Source organism: Neolamprologus multifasciatus, chromosome 22, assembly GCF_963576455.1.
Source record: "Neolamprologus multifasciatus chromosome 22, fNeoMul1.2, whole genome shotgun sequence".
Classification (NCBI taxonomy): Eukaryota; Metazoa; Chordata; class Actinopteri; order Cichliformes; family Cichlidae; genus Neolamprologus; species Neolamprologus multifasciatus.
In genome coordinates, this window is record NC_140459.1 from 6915315 (window position 1) to 6937955 (window position 22641).

Sequence of the window (22641 nt, forward strand, 5' to 3'; positions counted from 1 at the left end):
AAACTTTTTAATTCAGACAGATGCATATAGAAGTCTGTGAGATAATAACTCCACGACCTCGCTTGATTTTTTTGTCTTTTTGTGGCCTCAGTCTCTAGTTTCAAGTTGAGGCTACAAAACAGGACTGATGTCATGGTGGCTCCTTCCATCTTTATATATATATGTAGTCTACGGGGTGAAGGAGGGGGTCTGGGTGAGTGGGCTTTTGCAAACAAGATTTCCATGATCTAACTCACCTTCAACCACAAAACTAGCACAAATATAATAATCACATAATCCACCAGCACGTTGAATTGTTTTGAGGAAGCTCAATAAATATTTGAGACTTTAAAGGACAGCATAGGATTGAAGGTGGCGTAAGTGGGGGGTTATATTCTTAGGGAGAGGTGGGGAATGTGAGGGCAGAGACGGGATGTTAGAGATTAAATTTGACAGAGAGAGGCAGGAGGGAATGAAGGAATTAGGGTAAGGCAAACGAGTCGAAGGGTTCGGACGGAGGGGGGAAGGTTAGACGAGGAAGTTCAAGTGAGATGTTGCAGCTGAGGGAGAAAAGGAAGAGGGGGAATGAAAAGAGATCAGAATAAATCAAGGATGGACTCATTGGAGGACAAAGTAAGGTGAGGGACAAAGTGCAGGAGCAGGGATGCAAATAGGAGGCTGGAACACAGTTTGTGTTTGAGTGTCGGGGTAGCAGTAAAAGCAGCAGGCATTGCTGTGTCTTTGCACTCAAATATGATCACCGGTTATCTAAAAACAAGCATTTTCTAGTGAAATGTGAGCGAGAAATCACTATAGAGCAACATAATGTGTTTGTTTGCTGTAGGACCGGCTGAAAAATGCCCTTATTGATATTTTATGAGTAAATATGTTGTGAATTTAGTTTTATTTTAGCTTCACATTAAACCTGAATTCTTGTGTTTTATTCTCAGAAGATCTTGAAGAGTGTGAATCAATTATTCCAAGTTAAAACTAATCAGAAATTTGGATTTTTGTGATATTTTCCTGACTGGAAAACATATCTGGGGTCTGATCAACCACACAAAATAAATGTAAACCATAAAAGAAGTAAAATATCCTCTGTGCAGCTATTTGACCGTCTCATTTCTCTGCTTCAGTATTCAGTTCCCTAACTTTGCTGTTACAGTCCACAGCATCTCTGCAGCAGCTTCACAGCTAATATAAAGCAAAATGCATTCTCATAAAATGCAAACATCTGCGTGCTCATCCTCTGAGCTCCATTCTTTGGGTTGTGTTTGTCTTCAGCTGCGTGATAGTCATTAAAATGAGACATAAAGCTGTGTGTTTGCGAGAAATGTAGTCATGTATAGGCAGCAGTAGACTGTGCTGTGATGGCAGATGTTCCTACTTTGAGTTAAAGACAGCGTATTTTTAAGAAGGAGCAAAAGAAAAGAAGTCAAACTTTTAAAGGAGACCTGAATTTGTACTTTTACATGACCAAACATGACCATTATTATGAAAGGCGGATGAACAAAAGCAGAAAAGTGGAAGCTAATCAGTGTAATCAGGAAGTATATGTTAGCTAATCCTCTAGACTTGCCATCTACAATCATTTGCTTCTCTTGAATGTGTCAGATATACTTTATTTGGACTTACGGCAATGCCAAGAAACCTTTCAGTTTAAGAAACAAAGCTCTAAATATTTTATTTTTTTCATTATTTTAAACAACTTTTTTAAAGCGCTCCTGCGTCTTTATCATTTAAAAGTTGCTCGTACACGCTACGTGTGTTAAGGTTTTGTTGCAGATAATAGAAAAGTAAAGTTTAAAGAGAAAAACTTAAAGCGTGTTGCGTTCACGCTTCTGCCTCATTGGCTTCATTCGTCACGACGTCGCTGACGTTACATTTTTCATCATTACAGCAGTTGCAGATTTGCTCGTTGGTGCTGCGGGTGTGTTTGTTTGGCGCTGAATGTGACGGGGGACAGGTGGAAAAGGCAGGCGCCAGGCAGCTTGTTTGTTTGACTGCGAGGCGGGAGGTGGCCGAGACCATGTGCCTGACCTTTGACATCCACACGCCAAACGGCAGCGGCATATACATACACACACACATGAACCCACGCGCCGTCTGTCACAGGCCCCTGACAGGCGTGACCGAGGCGGGGTGGGTGGGCAAAAAGAAGGTGGGAGGCAGAGGGAGGGGAGGCTGAGTGTAGGACCCCTCCAGCCATCCTGCACCCTCTCTTCCCCTCTCTCGGTCCTTCTTTTCTAATTCCCTGACAGTGACCCTGTGCCCCCCCCCCTCCTTTCCCGCTCACACACACACACACAGGGGCAAGCTGTCCATGTCAGCCCCACAAGACAGATACATCATCTGCCCAGTGGCCCCTCTTCCTCCCCCTTCTGTTATTAGCACTGATAGGATGAGTAAGGAGGGATTGGGATGGGAGGGGGTCTACCTTACATCCATGCAACTGCTGTTAAACTGCCTCAGGGTGGAGGAGTGTGCTGGGGTGGTGGTCACTATAACTTGGAATGAAATTTTATTCCTAAATCCGCTAATATTGCCATTGTTAAAGGAAAAACACTCAAAACCAGAGCTGGGTGAGGGGTGGGGTAGGGTGGGGTATACATGTGCAGATTGCAGATGTAGAGACGTGTTCGTTTGTGTAATGCAGTTTGGTTTAAAACATGCTCTCTGATGTGCACTGGACATCTGTGACATTTGGGGTTCAGGCTGTTTGGTTTGTTGGCATACATGAGGACGAATAAGGATGGATGGTTGGTTGGTTGGTTGGGGGATGGGGGGGGTTAAAAGTCTCCATGACCAAAGGGGTTAGGGCCAGTTGAGGCGTTATGAGGAGGGGGCTGATAAAATGATTTTATGGGATCCCTTTCTTCATATCCTGAGAGGATGAAGGAGCCCGGAGTGGTAACGTGCGTGTTTGAAGTGGAGTGTATTAATTTAACTCCGTGTTTGAATTAAATGGGGGCGGCGTTTTAGCGAATTGTATTTTGACACAGAGCTTTTCTGAAGGTTCGGCTGCCTTTGTCGTGGTGGTGATAGTAATAACATTACATATGGGTGTGATCAGAGAAAGCGGTGGTATTAGTAATATTACACTTTTTAAACTGTCTGAGGTTAAATGTTGCATCAAAAATAATTTCTCAGGTATGAAATACATGAAAACAGTAAGTTTGATTAACAGTGTTGAGCTGAGCTTATTTAATCAAACGGATAAATTAAAAGGATTTTTTAACACCATTTTTAAAGTGCCAACCTTACAAAGAAGACATTTTTCTGACTTTGTTACTGAAGGTGACATTTCTAACTAAAAACCATCTGATTCAGTTAATTGAAGATGAAATATTTCTTCATGTTTGGGGATAAATACATTCAAGTGCACTTTTAGTTTTCTGAATGGTCCGGCTGCTCACTGACAGCAGATCTTTGCCCCTTTAAAACACGTCTTTCTACCTCTCAGTTATTCTCTATAAATGAATACAAGAGTCACTTTTTATACGCCTCATTAGTGTGTGTGCTGTGCTTGGTACACTAACACACACATCTACCGGATCCCGCAGAGGATGTGTTAGAGAGTGCTGCCCCCAACTGGGCCCTTTATGCAACTGCAGGATCTCTCCTGACTAAACACTTCCAAAGGGCTGTTTACTTGTTTTCTTAATAATGGTGGCATGATCATAATAACATAAAAATTTTGAAGACTTTTTCTTGCATCATTTCTAAAATGTAATTTAGGCAAAAAAGTGACTTTCAGGTTGAATTTGATTCTAATCTCCAATTTCACAAAGATCTTAAGAAATAAATATAACCCAAGAACTGTTAAACAGATATCTGTTATTAGAGTTTTTCTTTTTCTCTTTCACTCATCCTTATATTTAATCTTCTCTTTTTCAGCATTTTCTAAGCATAACCCCTGCTCCCCCCTTTTTTCCTTTGCCCTCCACCATCTTTTAGCACACTTGAAATTATTCGTGACCCTTCAGTATAATTCCCAAAAGGCCTTCCTTTGTTTTTTAAAGTGTTCAATCATGTCCTCTCCCACACTCTCAGAGAATAATGTGGACCATTAGGGTAAAAAGTGCTTGTCACTGGGCCGATACCCTCAAAGGTGCTGCTGTTGTACCCTTGACAGGGAGGCTTGCGCTGTGTTTTGTGGCTTAGGACCAGTTTACATTACTCTAATGTAATGATGCAAAAATTGACCTTTTTGAAAAAAAAATTTTTTCATTCAGCCTAGATATAGTGTAAAATCTTAGATTTTGACCGTTAAATCAATATTTGGCCTTTTTTTTTAACTGAACATGGTCTCCTGATATTACATTTAGATATTACAACCTCATAAAGATCCACATATTTATCTGGAGCTCATGTAATTATCCCTGGGGGGAGGGAGGGCGGTTATTTCTGAAGACTGAACCTGTAGGGACAGGAGGGAAGTTGTGTATTTAGGATGTGTCTATTACACAGAGGGAAAACAATATGATTGCGGATGTCAGCTGTGTTTTTATGTGGTTTACTTTGATTATTTTCCCTGTTGTGCTTCCTGTCAGTTGCATGAACTTTGTGCTGAAGACAAAGCAGATTTAGTGCATTGATTCACTTTAACCTCAGAGTTGGAGCTCCTCCTTACTGCCATTATCAGCATGCATCCTTTCCAGTTAAACCAATGCCATCGATGAGACGGTTATTATGAAAGTCCTGAGCACAAGAGGGAATATTAATTTAAAAAGTGAAAGACAGAAGTTAAGTGCAGGGGGTGAAAGCGTGGGTTTTTGTTTTTTTTCAAGAAGGCACCGAATGATGCTGAGTAATGTCTGGTGCTCAGGTAAGCACTTCGGGTGGCGTTGTTCTTCCTGGACCAATTACTACTGCAGTCCCAGAAGTGGCCACAAACTGAAGGAACGGCAGAGGTAGTTAGGATGATACCTGCCATGAAACGATGACTATTAATCCCGCTTCCACCTCCCGGGTCAATAAAGTTTACATTTAAAGAGCTAAATTAGAGCATAAACAACTTTATGCTGGTGGGGCATAAAGTTGTTTTGCTTAGCAGAGATGAAAGTCTCATTATTTCTGTGTTCAAACGCTTTTTTTCTTCAAACAGACAACAACTTATTTTCACGCATATTTGTTGGTGCTGAGTCACCCTGCTTTGCACGCTATTCTTTCAAATTCAAAAGCTTCACGGCAGCATTTCATTTAGTTGAACTTTCACGGTTACTCTGACCTGCATAATAGCAAAAAGCACAAAAGTTCAGCCACTCCAACACAGAGGAGGCGGCTGACCTCCTGTGCAGGAAGCACCGAGTGTTCGTATCCTTTTGCTGTAAATTGGCCAGCTGGAAGAAGACTTTCGAGATCGGATGGACGTGTAATACAAGTTTTGTGTGCTTAAAGTTTTCATAATGTAATAAAAAAAACTGTAAAAGTGCAGGTTTTACTTTATTATTTCTTTTCACACTAAATGTGACTAAAAGGTTGAAATTCCAGGATATAAAAATAGATGTTACAACACGTTTTAGGCTGTGAGCTGTGGGTTATTGGCCTGAACTCATGAGTTCCTTCCTTGGAAATGTGTTTCGTAATTAAATGTAATATCAAATTAATGATGCAATATAGTGCTCCACAGGTCTGACACAGAAAAGCATAGCGAGCAAGCAGGAATAATTTACGTCGTGAAAACATTAAAGAAATGCAACAAAACTAAAAAGAAGACAAAATAGTGGCATTAAAATTATTATCATTTAAAGCAAAGCAAAAAAAATTAATAAGCTAAATTAAAAAGCAGCATAAGAAAATACAGGCAACGCCAGATGGAAACATATTAGCCAAATTCCAGTCTACATGAGCTCAGCTACATTAGAAACTTCCAGATGTGTGCATGTGTCATGGCTCCCGTTCCCCTGCACGCTGGGACCATGTTATCCCCGCATTGATCGTCAGCTGTGGAGGCAACATACCAGTTGAAGTGTTTTTCATGCACCTGTCTGATGGATATCTGTGTGTGTTTCCTGCAGATATCAGGATGTCCAAAGCAGGGGAGGAAAAGCCTGGAGCTGACTATCCAGGGGACAGTTCAGGTACAGCACGCATACTCGTGTTCAGTCGCGGTGCGGACGGTTCAGTTATCTAATCTCTTTAAACAGGCTTGAACAGGAAAGCAGCAGGCTAAAGTTTTCCAGTAAATGTGCAACACACAAACACACGAGCACACATTCTTTGCTAATCAGTCATTTAAATCTCGCTCTTTGTTTCAGACTCTGACAGAAACAGCCCCGATGAGCAGGTGGGTGTTTTACTTTTCTCATTAAAGATACTGAGCACGTACTCGCTGATGATGCACTTGCACTGTGCTCAACTTTTTGGGGACGTGGACTACAACAATCCTGACGCAATCCTGACCTCATTCCATCTTTTTGTCTCCATATTGCTGCACCGTGAGAGGCGAGAGTGATTTTCAGGGCAAACTGTGTTACGATCAAATCCAAAGAAACATTTTTTATTAGCATAAATCCACTTTTTACAGATGGAGTACAATTTTATGATATATGTCAAACTGTTCTGAGGACCCCTTCTTCACTTAACCCTGGGTGTCGGGTGTCCCTGGACGGCAAAATTATAACTTCTAAATTCTGACCAGTCTCAGTGTTTTCTTCTCTGTCACTCTTATTAACTTGTAATAAATGGTTTAATCTGCCTCACCCATGAAAGTGGTTCGCTGGAAATCTGTTGACAGAGATTACAGGATGTCATTTCTTCTGAATGTCTCATCACACTTCGGTTCTTTGATGTGCGATGCATATTTTCACTGTTTTGCTGCAGGCTCAGACAATGAAAACAAGCCCCTTCAGCCTCTCTCCTACACCAGTTGGCAACAAGGTGAGCCTGATCAGGCATGCTGTGTGTGTTATAATAGTTATAAATGCTGTAAAGTTTATTTTCAGTGCTTGTTTCTGTGTATTGAAAGTAACAGTCTTAACAGGAGGAGCTTTGTGCATCTCTGGGATTATGTAATTTTGTATAAACACATATGTTTACACGTGCGTTTACACCACAATGACACACGCCTACAAAAAAAATCTAATATGCAAATCACGCTGCCGTTTCCACACCTACCACTTCAACGAAGAAAAATCCTGCAGAGACAAGCCAGGAAGGGAAACGAATATGAACAAGGGGACAGTGAGTGATAGACAAAAACTCCTTAATGGATGGACAGTGACGAGACACGAGCACGTAATGGTAGCTAGAGGTCAGCAGGTTTTGGGATTTTTCTGACAACATAAATACGAGGAAAATTGACCTGGATTTTTGGACAGATGACCGACAAAAGATTCAGTCTGTGATTCAGGGGTAAGAAGGGCAGACGGGGAGGCTGGAGTTCACAGTCACAGACACAAGAAGAACTAAGAGAGGATCTTTTTTTACCATAATCTGGTTTATGTTCCTCAGATCTTTGCAATCTGAGGGACATAATCCAAGTCAGAGTGCGTCCCAAAACACTTAAGCTTTGGTCACTTTTTAAAAACCTATTAGTCAAATATTTTCTGTGGCCGTGTGATACCAGAGGTACACACTTGCAAAACGTTTGACAGCAAGAAGGAGTTGTCTTCTGAGCTACGCGTGTCATTTCAAATCCACTTCGTAGGAATGAGCTGATTCACCCGCCTTGCTAATGCGGAGATGCGCGCAGATTCCGTACAATCTGAAAAAGAGGGATCATGTGAACCATCGGAATTTTATCATTTCTGATTTCTCACCTGGAAATCATCACAAAAATCTGATATTTTTTTTTAATAGATAAGCATGGTGAGTGTGCTGCCGTGTGAGGTTGTAAAATAACTTGTGTTTTCTCTTTTAGGGAAAGATTGAAGATGGCGCTGAGATAACACACAGCACTGCACTTCCGGCACCGCCCTCTCAGCAACAGCAACAGGCTCAACACCACCACACACAGTTGATGCTTGCTGGAAGTCAGCTAGCAGGGGTGAGAAAACACACACACAAAGAAGAAATTACATTAATCAAAATTAGGGAAACTGCTGCTGGCCAACACATAGAGGGGAACAGTTTAAATGGTAAATGGTAAATGGCCTGTATTTGTATAGCGCTTTTACTAGTCCCGCCTAGGGACCCCAAAGCGCTTTTACACGTCCAGTCATCCACCCATTCACCCTCACATTCACACACTGGTGGAGGCAGCTACAGTTGTAGCCACAGCTGCCCTGGGGCAGACTGACAGAAGCGAGGCTGCCATATCGCGCCATCGGCCCTTCTGGCCAACACCAGTAGGCGGTAGGTGAAGTGTCTTGCCCAAGGACACAACGACCGAGACTGTCCGAGCCGGGGCTCGAACCGGCAACCTTCCGATTACAAGGCGAACTCCCAACTCTTGAGCCACGATTGCCCCGCCACGATCGTTTATCGTTCATAAACATGCAGCACTTCCAGCTGGTGTTGTTGTAATCTGTAATCTGCAGGTTTTAGCCTCAAAGCCATCATCTAAATATAAATTTATCATTACCTCTGATCCACACTGCACAGTTTGTGTGCTTCTGGATTTTCCAAGTAGTGCATGAAAGATTAGATTATGTTACTTTAAATGTTTAAAATCAGAAGTTGGAATTTGATCAGAAAAGAAAACTAAAGCTAGTGAACAACAAAAGCAGACAAATCTAACTGTTATATTTTTTCAAACCACTGCTTTTAGATAAGAAAGTAGCAAATAAATGGGTAAAACATGCAGGTAAATGTAGTAACTGTAACACGAATCAGCCTCAGTACTGATATGTGATAGATAAGAAAGTTTAAATAGAATATAAAAATGATACATAAATAAGGGAATTAAGAAAAGTAGGTCATCTAGGTTTTACTAAATTGACCTGATCACATGGAAATACACATACTGGAACCCATTTGACACGCCACCATGTCTATGTTTGAGAAAATGGGCTGCTTTAGATGCCATACACTCACCTGTAGTCTCTTCAATAATAAAACTTGTCAGGATTGTTTTCCACACTCCTCGCCTGGCTCGGCCCTCTCTAGTGTTTCCATAAAAACACACGTTTGTGAGCTGCTCTCTGCTTACATTACTCCAAAAGTGCACTGCTGAAAAACAAAGAGTGCAATCAACGATTTAGCATTAGGTAACTTCAATAACGCCTTCCTGACAAACCAGAAGCCCTTGCACTACCTGTAGTGTTTTTGTGTTTTTGCATTTCAGCTAAATGTATTTTGAAGCTAAGTGGGTTCCTTTTCTTTGCTTGTCTTGCTCTGGCATGCTTTTACTGTCCGCTAACAGATTCACCTACACCTGTGTTCCTGGAATGATAGCTGATACTCTTTGTTCTCTCTCCAACTTTTGCCGTCCTGCATTATTTTCTTATTTCTCCAATTCCATTTCCCTCTCACTGTGCACGCTTACATCTTCTTCTCATTTCCCATCACTGTCCTCGTTCCTCTCCCTCCTCCATCTGTTGCTCTCTCCCAGCTTGCTGCGCTTCTCCCGGCCCAGCAGCAGCTGCTCCTCCAACAGGCTCAGGCTCAGCTCTTGGCGGCAGCCGTTCAGCAGTCGAACGCCGCCCATGCCGCTCACGCTGCCCACGCCGCCGCGCAGCAGCAAGCCAACCAGCAGCAGCAGCAACAAAACCAATCGCAATCCCAACAACAGCAGCAGCAGCAAACCAAACAGGAGCAAACAGTCCAAGCTCCACCTCCACCGCCACAGCTGGCCCTGTCGCAGCCAATCCAGCTCACAGCACAGGTACCGTCAGCTTAAAAGAGCGTTTTATTGATTCTCTTAATAATAAGTCTAATTAATAAACCGACTCATCTTTACCCGACTTTATTACTGCTTTGTGTTGCGTCGCAGGACATCCAGCAGCTGTTGCAGCTCCAGCAGCTGGTTTTAATGCCAGGTCACCCTCTCCAGTCTCCTGCCCAGTTCCTCCTGTCACAGCCAGCACCTGCACAGCAGTCACAGCAGGGTGAGGAAAACCCTGAAACCTCCTTTCTGTACAAATATTACATGGAATTCATCTGAGAATCACAAAATTACCCCTCACTGTCTCAGTGGGATTAAAGTGGTGAAGTTGGTTAGGAAATGTGTCATATTTCCTAATAACAGCAAAGATTTCTGTGAATCAGCCGTGCTGCTTTCACCTTTCGATGAGTTCATCCACCCATGAACTCGTTAATCCAAACTTTGGCTGGAAAGTTGCCATATTTGGTTTGTAAAGTGTTTGATTTATTTTTCCAGGTTTGCTCTCAACACCAAATCTGATCCAGCTACCTCAACAAAGCCCAGGGGGACTGCTGACATCACCACCTCGCCTGGGACTCCAAGCACAGGTAGGAAATCTTTGTGTGTGTGCGTGAGAGAGAGAGAGAGAGAGTCAAAACATGCAAATGAGCTAAATTACAACACATTTTCTTTTCTTTTCATTTAAATGAGAATCTTTGAGTTTCTATCAGACTGACATTCACCATTATCAGGATTTATCTGCCTCAGAAGTACCTGCAGGATGCTAAACACACCTTAATGTCATTGTGCTCGAAAGCAGCACAAGTTTGCATGAAGAACTAATAGATCATCTGTGATGCAACCGTCCTGCCAGCTGAAAAATGTCAAGGAAGACGCTCAATAAATCATGCATTGCATAGCATCTTCTTTTCAAAATAGATGCAATTTCTGGTCCAATGAGGTATCTTGTATCCTCACCCCTTATCCTCTATAACGTGATGCATGAATGCATCCTCACACATCCAAAGGCTGTTACAGATTTTTGATTAAGTTGTGATGAAGCCGTGTCAGACACAACAGATGTGAATGTAAATGAGCTGCGTAGCAGCAGATATCGTGCATGATGTCTCGTCAATTAGCCAACACTCCCGCAGCCCGCAGGGCCAACGCTTTGACAGGCAGTATGTGGCTTCTCTTGGTGCTAAGCCAAGCACAGACGCTGTTTCAAAATTCTAAACAATGTTTGTTTTTCCTCTCTCTGTTGTTTTATTTTTCTGAGCATGTTTTCTAGCCGATGATTTTTAATTCCTAGAAAATGAATGTGCATGTTTCTCAGGAAAAGTGTGGGAGCTTTTGTTCACCAGCACATAAAGAATGTTTGAATGAATCATGCATATACTCTTTGTCTCACTTCTGCTGACATCACAGAGAGAGAAGAGCAGCGATGCTGGAAGCAGCAGCAGTGGAGGCTCTTTAGTTGCCACTGGGAGCAGCGGTGTTGGTGTTGTGACATCTGTAGGAGTTACCTCTGCGTCCAGCAGCGCCATGGCTTCCTCCTTAGCCTCCGGCTTGAGTTCTGGAGGTCATGGGGGTCATGGGGGTCACATGGGAGAAGAACCCAGCGATCTAGAGGAGCTGGAGCAGTTTGCCCGCACCTTCAAGCAGCGCCGCATAAAGCTGGGATTCACCCAGGTAAGAAGAAGGAAGGCATGATAAAGTCTGCATGTATTTGCACAGTGACACAAATGTTCTATCTCCATCAGGGCGATGTTGGTGTGGCTATGGGAAAACTGTACGGCAACGATTTCAGCCAGACCACCATCTCCCGCTTCGAAGCTCTCAACCTGAGCTTTAAGAACATGTGCAAGCTGAAGCCTCTCCTCGAGAAGTGGCTGAGTGACGCAGGTACTAAGAAGTATTTTACAATCAGCACGCTCATCTTTGTTTGCTGGAACATGTGAGAGTCAACAATATTTTAAAAATAACTTTGATTTGAAAATAAGCTCAGGATGTTTCATTATGATCGAAATAGCCTTAAATAAAGACTTCTTTAAAAATGTTACCTATAGTTTTCCATCAGTGATAAAGTGTTAAAATGTAGTGTTTCACATATTTTAAGGATTTTAATTTAATTTGACATTTTGATCATTCTTTATGTCACCAAAAACACTTCCCTCACTTATGCCTTCTTTCTCTGTTTCTGTCACAGAAACAATGGCGGTAGACAGCATGCTGCCCAGCCCTTCTTCTATCTCCTCCCCCATGTTGGGCATCGAGGGTCTACCTGGCCGACGCAGGAAGAAACGCACCAGCATCGAGACCAACGTGCGAATAATCCTAGAGCGCAACTTCAGCACGGTAGGAGATTAAGTTATTAGCAAAACTGAGCCTGAATGATTTTTACACCTGAATATAAAATAATGCAGGTTTCCACTTTTGTTTTATAGAAATAAGATAGAATTGAATCAATTTTCTTTATAACACCTTTCATGGAATTTCCAGTGCTGTTATTAGACAATAAGATTCATGAATGTGGCCGTTTTGTTTTGTTTGTTTTTTTGTTTTTTTTTTTTTCACATTTCTTGAAAGAATCTTTAGTACAATGTACAACGCAAATAGTAATTTGTCAGATATCTGCATTACAAATGCAAAGAAAATGCAGTTTTCATCAAGGTGAAATTAGCAACATAACTTACAAACTTTAGGAATAGATCTAGAAAATGTTTTTGATGCTGACACAAAGGATTTTTGTCTTTATGTGTTATTTAAATTTCTGTTATAGACACCGTGGTTATTTTCTTTTTTTTTTTTTTGAGAAAATATTTTTATTGAAAAAAGAAAACAACAGTACTTGCAGTTACCGAAATACAATCAACCTTTCTTCATTTTTCTAAGTAAATAAACTTATATGTATATATGAAAAAAAACAACGCATTCTAAAACAAAGACCCCCCCCCCCCCCCCCCCCCCCCCCAGTCCCACACAGATCAACACAACCATCAAACATATTAGAGGAATATAACAGTAACAGAAGTACATTTAAACAGGCAATATAAGAGAATCTAGACTAGCAAAATAAGAGATAAAGGGTTGCCACTTGTGAAAAAATTTGGCTGTGCAACCTCTCAACGTATATTTAATTTTTTCAAGTTTTAAAAAAAACATGACATCTTTAAGCCACCTGGAAACAGTAGGATACTTAACAGACTTCCAATGCAACAATATTAGACGTCTCGCTAATAGGGATGTGAAGGCTATAATATCCTTTTGTGTGGAATCAAGTGTAAGTGAGCGAACAGGAATCCCAAATACAGCAATCAGAGGACAAGGACGAAGAGTTACCCCAAGAACAGTTGACATAATAGCAAAATACCCTGTCCAGAAACCTTGTAGCTCAGGACATAGAAAAAACATGTGGCTAAGGTGACAAGGAGAGCCATGGCATTTATCACATTTATTTTCCACTTCTGGATACAATTCAGAAAGTCTAGACTTAGAGAAATGCACCCTGTGTATGACCTTAAATTGAATAAGTCCAAGACGAGCACAGGAGGTGGAAGATCGTACCCTCGCTATAGCCTGTTCCCAAGACTCCTCATGTATTTGAATTCCTAGTTCTCCTTCCCACGTACACTTAAGCTTAACATTAGAGTGGTTACTAAAAGACAGAATAGCATCATAGAGTTTCGAAATGGTTCCTCTGTGATGAGGAATAAATGATAACGTAGTTTCCCACTGCTGTTCTGGATGTAAAGAGGGGAAATTTGGGAAATACTTGGCAACAAAATTTCGAATTTGAAAGAATGTGGCCGTTTTTAACCCTAAATACTCTTAATTCTTGCTTTACAAAGATTTTAAAATGCGGCAAGTAGGAAAATATTTAAATATAGCCCAACATGTGGGGACCACTTTTTATGGATACGTTATAAATTTGGAGCTTGATGTTAAAAGAGCTTTTAAAGAGCTAAGGAGCCTTTATATTTAATAAGAAGAAAAAAACATTTTCTCTGAATTAAACACTTGCAGTTTCATAAAAAGCAGAAACATGAACTTGCTAAACACCCGCCCAGCACAGAACACAAAAAGTACAATGACAAAGGCCGTCATATCAGAGCTGTAGATCTTGTACAAACCTGCAGCGGATTCTTGGAAACTACCGTAGATCGACTGCACAGATCAGAGATGTCAAACTCATTTTGCATCGCGAGCCACATCCAGCCCATTTTGATCTTATGTGGGCCGGACCAATGGAACTGCCCTTTCTGCCAGTTTAGTCTAACGACACATTTAGTCCCCGAGAAATTGCTATTTCAACAGAAATCAGCGCAACTCTTCAAGTTAGGCTTAGGAAAAGCTGCAAAACTTATGAACTTATGAAAATAAATTAAAAGTCTAAAACCAAAAGTCATCCGGTGGACCTAATTGAAGGATTTTCTGGGCACATCCTGGTCCCTGGGCCTTATGTTTGACACCTCCTGCCTTAGATTAGCACACCATAAATGGTTAATACAAACATATTGTTATACTAATGCAGTGGCTTTAAAAAAAGCTCTTCTACATGTGATAAACCAGCATCCTATTTTGGATAGCCTCCCTTTATTAATTAGCCTTCTTCTGACTGCATGCAGCGTTTTCAGCACTTCCTCATCGCTTTGATCTCTTCCTCCTCAGAACCAGAAGCCTACCTCTGAGGAGATCCTGCTGATGGCGGAGCAGCTCAACATGGAAAAGGAGGTGATTCGCGTTTGGTTCTGCAACCGCCGGCAGAAAGAGAAACGCATCAACCCCTCTAGCAGCACCACCCCTCCACTGCCCAGCCAGACCTCGCCTGTTGTGACGCACAAAGCCCCCTGCTACAGCCCGCACATGGTACAGTCCGCCCTCTATGCAGGAACGGATGTTTCGCAGTAGGATGGAAGAACTTCCTAATTTCTCTTTTCCTGTATCTGCAGATATCGAGTCAGGGTCTGTCCCAGGTCACCACCAGCCTCAGCACAACAGGTGAGCTGTAATAACTGTTTGTGCCTGCGTAGACGCTCGTCAATAAATTATTAAAGGTTAGAGCGCTGCTTCTCAATTATGTTTTTGAACCCAAAGGTCGGTCTGGTCCTGACATTATTTGGGAACAGTTGATATTTCAGTATTGTTGAGTGTTTCGTTGATTTGATGAAACCTGGAAGAATCATCACTGAGACAAAAAAATCATTAAGACTGGAAACAGAAACAGGGATGTTTCTGTTTGCAGCAGCACAGAAGCTCTGGTCTTATATTGAGTTGTTTACCTCCGTGAGTCATGATCCGTCCGTGAGCTGTCCAGGCTTCACAGATATGACAGATGACCTGACAGGTAACAAACACAGCTGGAAATTTATTGGCCCGTTGAGTCGAGGCTAGTACTGGCCAACCAGAAAGTGAAGTTGAATGGTGAGAAGAAGACCTTTGAATAGTTCAGGACCCTGGCTGTTGATGAAGAACTGTGTCACCAAAGTGTTTATTTAGTAATAACACTGTAATGCTTCTGTGCACTGCTGTGCGACATCCGTATCACTCTTCTTCTCTCCCTCTCAGGCACCAGTTCGTCACCTTCAGCGTCCTGCCCCATGACTCCGGTCAGCTCAGTTGCCATTTCTTCTTCTGTGACTCCGCCTCCTCATAGCACAGCCAGCCCAGCTCCTCCCAGCCTCGGGACCTCTGGGCTCAACGCTGGGTGAGTGTCAATAACAATTTGAGAAATTTAATTACTAATTGGTTTATCCTCCTGTTTACTATCACTTTATTATCTCCAGTTTCTGGTCCCTTGTAATCCTATTAAATCAATTTCAGTGTAATATTTCTCAGCTAGAACCATTTTTCTGCAATAATACCATTATTTTGGTATTACTCCAGGAATTAGTCGGATCCCTAGATGGAAGAAAAGCTAGCTCTTCTTCATTTGCTCTCCTGGAGTGAATGAAAGCATGAATATAAAATTAATACAAAACTTTTTGAAGGTTTCTTATTGTTGGTTAGTTTTAAACAAACCTTCTGAACTCTGCAAAAAAGACCTTTTCAAATTGACATGACCATGATCTCTAACCTGACATCTTGTCATACAAATGTGAGCAGATGTTTCTTGAGCATTTATGATGCAAGCTTTGCTCAAAAACCCAAGTGGCTGTGTTTCAAAAAAGGTCAAATACTAAACCAAAGCCTCCAAGTTCTCCATGTGCACCTCTGGACCTCCTTCACCGTCAGTGCTGCTTTCAGATCCCTATAGAAGTTCCAGTCTACTTCAGTTATTTCTCTATTGACCTCAAAATTGTCCAAATTGGACAAACTGGAAGTATTTTAAACAGCAGCTTTGAATGGAAGATGTCCCGACCCAAAAGAGCATAAAAAGAGTGGTTGGTGACCTGAACTACATCACATGAGAGTGCAGGATTTTTTAATGCCATATGGGTGCATGTTTCACTCTCCACCCACCTTGCTGACTGTATTTGGCTCCCTGTGATTTAGTTCTCGCCCCCCAAGTGAAATTAAAGTCAAAAGTTTGACAGTTTGGAGCAGGATCTAGCATCTCCCTGCATCTCAGAAGCATAGCCACAAATGCATCAGAGCTCTTTCTTTCCAAGCTGCCCCGACTACCATGATGTGGATGACCGAGAACCTACACAGACAAATGCTCTCTTGATGTTATTTAACCTGAAAAATGTTTCTGTACATCAATGAACGTTTGCATGTGTGTGTGAACTTGCTGTCCATCCACATTTCAGGAACACAATGATGGGAGTAAGCACAGGGATGAACCAGGCCCTCATTGGCAACAATCCCCTGGCTACCATGCAAGGTTTGTGTCACTGAGTGCATGAGTGTGTGTTGTTAGCCTGTCCCCTCTGGCCCAGCGAGTCTTCATGAGTCTCCATTTCTAAAGACCACTTCCCATTTCATCCTTCATCCATTCTGCCCAAAATGAATTTCCTTGCAAAGCCTCAGTATGACAGTAGCCAAGAGCAAGCCCGGCGCGCACTACTCCTCCTTTCTCAAACTTTTTGAATCACTCAGTATGGTGAAAGATTCAATTTGATTCTCATACAATAGCCCACTATTATCACAAAGTGACAAGAGCCCCTTATGGCAAAGCTTAGGAGGCCAAGTCAGCTTACAGTAAACAGTTGAACAGGCACAATCCCCACCTTCTCAATATCAAAGCCTGTTGGCTAAATAACTAGTTTTCACTCAAAATTCTCCTCTTTGAAAGAGACGATCTGCTGCCAAATCAATTAAGCATCACAAATAAGCTCAGCTTTGAATCCGTCACGTGCTCCATCTCCCTATAGCGCCGATTCAGGCCTTCCCCTTTTTCTCGCGCTCCGTTCAGCGTCATTCAGAGCTGGCGTCCTCCGGGCCATGTGCTGATGAGAAGGATACAGTCTGTTATGGAAACTGCAGCTCTGGCACTGTTGGCTCTGATAGAGTTTTAGGCTGAAGGAAAGAAGAGAGAAGAGCCTGACTTTTAAAAAGAAAAAAGGATGGGATGAAATGAAGTGTTGACACGAAAGGATTTCAGTTTGCTTCCCTTTGGGGCCACACATGCTGTAAATGTTTACTCTCATGTAATGGATAAAAGTGCGTATTATTACACTGGAATTCAAACGCTGGCAGGTGTATCACTGTGTTACAGCAGGGTTCGGACAGATTGACAGGTTATCCTGACAAGCTTGCAGCAGTAACCTCGCAGAAAAGACGGCTACTGTAACAGTACTGGGATTTTATCTCATTGAAAAGTAATAAAAAGCTATGAAATATAGTGCTGTGGAAAAGCATTAACCCTCCTAACAGACGGTAACAAAGTACAACTACTTTGTTACTTTGTACTTAGGTAGAATTTTCATGTATGTGTACTTGGCAACTTTTTACTTTTACTCCCTACATTTTTAAACAAATATTTGTACTTTTTACTTACATTTTCAAAACGGGCTCGTTGCTTTTGGTTTAAGGAATTTGAATCACATCACTGCATGAAATCACGTGTGCCTTCAGACATCAAACTGATATCAGCCTAAAACGTAACACATGAGAGGCAGTCCTGACTATTTTTCCACACTAGTATCTGTACTTCTACTTAAGTACAGAATGTCTGCGCTATTACTGATTTCCTTTCTTCTTCTTTTTTGACTTGTTAATGTTACATGTTTCAGATTTTCAATATTAGACAAAGATAACTGGAAAATGGGAAATTAAGGGAAATACATTATTAAGGTAAAAACAAAGCTATCCGAACCTACCTGACTCTGTGGGGGGAATTAATTGCTCCCCTTCATTCAATCGTAAACTAGCGGTAATTTACGTGCATGTTTTTGGAAGGCTGAGTTAAGTTTCACTGGCCACACCCCGACCTGATCGCTGCCAGCTTGGTTGAATCAATAAATCTTTAAAATAGAACCTGTCTGACAAAGCGAAGTAGGCCAAAAGATTTTAAAAAGCAACACATCATGCCATGATCTGAAGAAACATCTGAAAAACAAACTCATTAAAGTTTATCACTCTGGAAAGAGTTTCAAAGCCATTTCTAAAGGCTGTGCGATTCCAACGAAGCACAGCGAGTGCCGTTATTCAAAAATGAATGTGAGAAAACTTACAACAGTCGTTAAATGTTCCAGAGAGTACAACGTTACTTCAAGAGCGCATCAACGACTCATTCAGGAGGTCACTAAAAACCCAGAACAACATCTATAGAGCTGCATGCCTCAGTAGGCTTAGATAAGGTCAGAGTTCATGATTCAATAATAAGGAAGAGACTGGGAAAAATAGAGCAAACCACTGCTCACATGTACCAAAAAACATCTTGGATGATCCACGATACTTTTGGGAAAATATTCTGTGGACTGACGAGACAAAAGTTGAACTTTTTGTAGGTTTGAGTCCCGTTACAGCGTAAAACTAACTGCATTTCATAAAAAGATCATACCGATAGTCAAACGTGGAGGTGGCAGTGTGATGGTGTTGGACTACTTTGCTGCTTCAGGGCGACTTGCTGTAACTGATGAAAGCAGGAATTCTGCTCTTTACCAGAAAATCTTGAAGAAGCTCGGTTTAAGAACCGAAGCACGCCAACAAGTCCATCTGAACGGCTCAAAAAGAATACGATTTTGGACCTCAAAGGCATTTTTATATTTTCTTGGCTTATGTTTGTCAAATATCAACATTTATTTGATGATCTCAGACATAATAAATCACAAAGAGGGAAAATATATTTCAGAGCACTGTATCTAACATAAACCTCTTTAGCCTTTTCATTGTTTTTCTATTAAAAGTCTGCAAACTACTGCTTTTGCAGATTGTAACAGACACGGGTTTGACCAGAGATGGGCAGTAACGCATTATTTGTAACGCGTTTCTGTAATCTGATTACTTTTTTCAAGTAACGAGTAAAGTAAGGGATTACTATTGCAAAAACGGTAATTAGATTACCGTTACTTTCCCGTAGGAACGCTGGTTTTAGTAACGTTACTGCGTTACTAAAACCGTGATTTTTTTGCGAGAATGTCTCATGACAGTGACGTAAGCGAGTGTGATGTTCGTGACAACAGCTGTGTGCAGATCAACAATGGATAATATATCGAGTGCGGGAGAGAGTATGAGCGTGCAGCGTTTAAAGTGTGGAAGTACTGACCTTACTTTGAGTTTGATTCCATAAAAAGTGACAAAAACATTAGTGTCCGTTGTGCGTGGGGAAGAAAACTTCTTTTTACAGCGAAAAAACCCTAAACAAGCTCCGAGTGCGCAACGACGTAATGGGAAATTCACAGAGAAACTCGCGGATTCTTCCACTGACCGCTGCGGCACACCTGCACCAGGGTAAACCTCCGCCTACCCCACTCCTGCTTTACAGGTGAAAATAGAGCAACAGGACCGCTAGTCTTTGATGTTATTTATTTTCTGCTGTGTTTTACTTGCATCTATTTGAAAGAGTGAGTGTAAACACACAAAATATTTTATTTTATGTGCTGGAATGTGCAGAAAATAGGTTTAAATATTAAACTAATTTCTTCAAGTCAGAGAATGTTGCATATAATTAAATTTTTACTTGATGCATAAAGTTAAAAGATTAAAACTGATAAAACAAGTTTTAAAAAGAGACTTTTCCATTTGATTACATTTTGTATGATGGATTATGCAGAAAAAGTAGAATTGGGCTGAAAGATCTATCACTTTATCACCTATTCAGGTTGTAAATCCTGTTTTTAAAAAGTAATTAAGTAACTAAGTAATTAATTACTTTTGAAAATAAGTAATCGGTAAAGTAACTGGATTACTTTTTTGGGGAGGTAATCAGTAATTAGTTACTGATTACTTTTTTCAAGTAACTTGACCAACACTGGGTTTGACAGGATGAGACAGAAAAGGTTCATTCTCACATCCACCGTGTGTGAACATCACAATCAGATTTCATCCTTTGCTGTCGATCATTGTCTCTGTGCATTTTAAGGTTGAGTGTCATCATGAAGAGTCTTGGCTTTAGCGCAGGGGTGTCAAACACTGATGATTTACAAACAACCTCCGATGTTTTGAAGCACTATTCTCTCCATGTTTCCTCACTAAAGACTAAATGATTTAACCTTATTTAATCTTATGTGGATTTTATACTTTCCACATTAGTGGGTATACAAAGGTCCACTTCAGTCTGAGTAATCTAAATCATCATCAAAGGATAAATGTGCATCTGCTAATTTTGTGGGACCATGTGGACTCTTCTCTGAGGCACTAAACCACAAATCTACCCATGTGTCCTTCAGATGAACTTAGAGCAACTAAGTATGCCCAACTTGCAGTGCTTTGGTGTGATGTTGTGTGAGTAGTTTCTTTGTTAGCAGGAGGGCTGTAAAACTTGCAGTGATTCACACAAAATACAGTGAGCCATCTTTTTATGCTTGTGGAACCAGTCCATTGGGCCACACTGGGCTCAGTTGGTGGGTTGTTTCTGACCCGTGGGCCATATGTTTGACACACCTGCTTTAGCTTGATATTTTTTTATCTGTCGTTATGATTTAAGTGGGAAAATCTTTCACATTTATTCAGGCTTTCTTTAATCATCTTCACGTTCAGCAACCTATTTTTAAATGTTTGTCTGTAACTAATGTCTCTGATCTGTTCGCTGACTTCTTTTTAATTCTCTCTTTGTTTATTTCCATTCGCCATCATTATTTCACCCCGGAAATTTCCCCGTTCCTGTCCTTCTCTGTCTCTCTTTTTTCCTCTCCTCGCCCTTCTTCCTTTTCCTGACGTCTACATCTGCATTTATTCCCCTGTCCTCTATGCTCTTCTTCTTTTGTTCCTCTGATCGCTTTGCAACTTTGTTCTGAACACCTTTGTTTTCCTTTTCTGTCAATTTTGACTTTTTCATTCACTTTATTTTGCAACATTTTTTTAATCTTCCCCTCACCCTCATTTCTTGAGCCTAATCCTGTCTCTTTTTCATCTCCTGTCTTTTTCTTCATCTTCCTGTCCTCCTTTCTCCTCTATCCACCTTCTCCTTCCCCTCTTCCATGCTTTGCAGCTCTGGCAGCCAGCGGTGGGCAGCTACCCATTTCCAGCCTTGAAGGTGGAGCAGGTCACATGCTTCTCGGTGGACCTGGGGGTGCCTCTGTCCCCTCTTCCCTCCGCTCTTCTCTCTTCCTCAACCGACCCACTCTCCTCCCCATGGTGACCGGCTCTATGGCAACAACATCCACCGTCATGGGACTGGTCAGCAGCAGCGGTGGCGTGTGCGGCCCAAGGCCCTCCTTTTCCCAGTCTCCTTCCGCTGGCACCAGCAACCTCATGAGCCCAACTTCGTGCCCAGAAGAGTCTGCGTCTCCTTGTTCAAGTCCCGCCTCTTTCTGTTCATTCAGCGAAGCCTCGCCGCCACCACTGGGAGGGACCATGGCCGACTGATCCCCGACTGACAGCCAAAGTATCCTATTAGAGGAGGACGAGGAGGAGAAGGAGGACGATTAAAGGAGCTTTAAAAATCTAAATTTACAACCTCGCCTTTGAACCAAAGCCATCTCTCTGTCCAATCCATCTCTGGTTTTGTCTGTCTCTCTCTTTTCGTATCTCCCTGCTGACGTCTTTTGAAGCCAAAAATATACACAGATGGATGCGGGGAGGAAGCAAAGAGAGAGGTAGGATGGAAAGGATAGAGAGAACTGCAGAACGAAGGAGGGGAATTCGAAACCAAATATTGATCTACAGCTGGAGAGGTGGCACTGCGGTGTGTTTTTGCTTGGCATCGAGAAGTGAACACCACGCTTTTTAACAGCTGGAGAAAAAAAACTCAGTGAGGGCAGGGATGAAAACTGAAACTGTGTGTGGGAAAAAAAAATGGGAGGCAAAGAAAAGACTTGTTTAACAAGCCCGGAAGGTCGTGTGGTTGCAACCAAATTTTAAAAAAAAACAAAAAAGCAAGAAAGGAAATATGCTAGAAGAGAAACACACAAAGATGTAACCAAAATCTCTGAATACCAAAAACTGAAAACCAAAAAAAGACAAAAACAACAACAAACGGAGCGAAAAGCTTTAGTTCAAAAAGACTTTCTGATCTGTCCTGGATCAGTTTACTACTTCATTCTACGTCATGCCAAACATTTCCCATTTCACTCAGGATTTCTGTTTTTCCCTTTTTTTCCATCTTCAGCTGAAGATTTACAAAACATCTATTTTTCTATTATTTTGTATTCATCGCTCTTTTTTATCTAACTCAAACAGTTTCACACTTTACAGTTGAACCCACATGCAGGATGTCTACCTACCTCTCTCTTTACAGCTTTACAGCGGTCAACCTACCTTACATTTTAACAGACTGTTTCAATGAGCCCGGAGCAGCAGATGGGTGGGGTTTATTACGATAATAATTACTTTAGTTTCCAGTAAGAAGCCAATCTGTATTCGCTGTA

At 41.6% G+C, this 22641-nt stretch overlaps 1 protein-coding gene across 3 annotated transcripts in view; it reads left to right on the forward strand.

The window, feature by feature from the left end:
* The window catches only part of pou2f2a (POU class 2 homeobox 2a), an 87319-nt gene extending 65079 nt beyond the window's left edge, over positions 1–22240 (forward strand). For 2 of the 3 annotated variants that reach the window (XM_085148514.1, XM_085148513.1), the window contains 15 exons: positions 6000–6062; positions 6240–6268; positions 6805–6861; positions 7844–7969; positions 9476–9748; positions 9857–9971; positions 10244–10335; positions 11156–11419; positions 11491–11632; positions 11937–12085; positions 14399–14596; positions 14680–14728; positions 15296–15434; positions 16480–16553; positions 21264–22240. In XM_085148514.1, the coding sequence (XP_085004640.1) occupies positions 6008–6062; positions 6240–6268; positions 6805–6861; positions 7844–7969; positions 9476–9748; positions 9857–9971; positions 10244–10335; positions 11156–11419; positions 11491–11632; positions 11937–12085; positions 14399–14596; positions 14680–14728; positions 15296–15434; positions 16480–16553; positions 21264–21640 (2139 nt within the window). In that variant the 5' untranslated portion in view covers positions 6000–6007 and the 3' untranslated portion in view covers positions 21641–22240. Of the gene's footprint in view, positions 1–5999; positions 6063–6239; positions 6269–6804; positions 6862–6902; positions 7336–7843; positions 7970–9475; positions 9749–9856; positions 9972–10243; positions 10336–11155; positions 11420–11490; positions 11633–11936; positions 12086–14398; positions 14597–14679; positions 14729–15295; positions 15435–16479; positions 16554–21263 lie in introns of those variants that run through there. The other variant, XM_085148515.1, reaches the window with a different exon arrangement.
* The last annotated feature ends 401 nt before the right edge of the window (positions 22241–22641 follow it).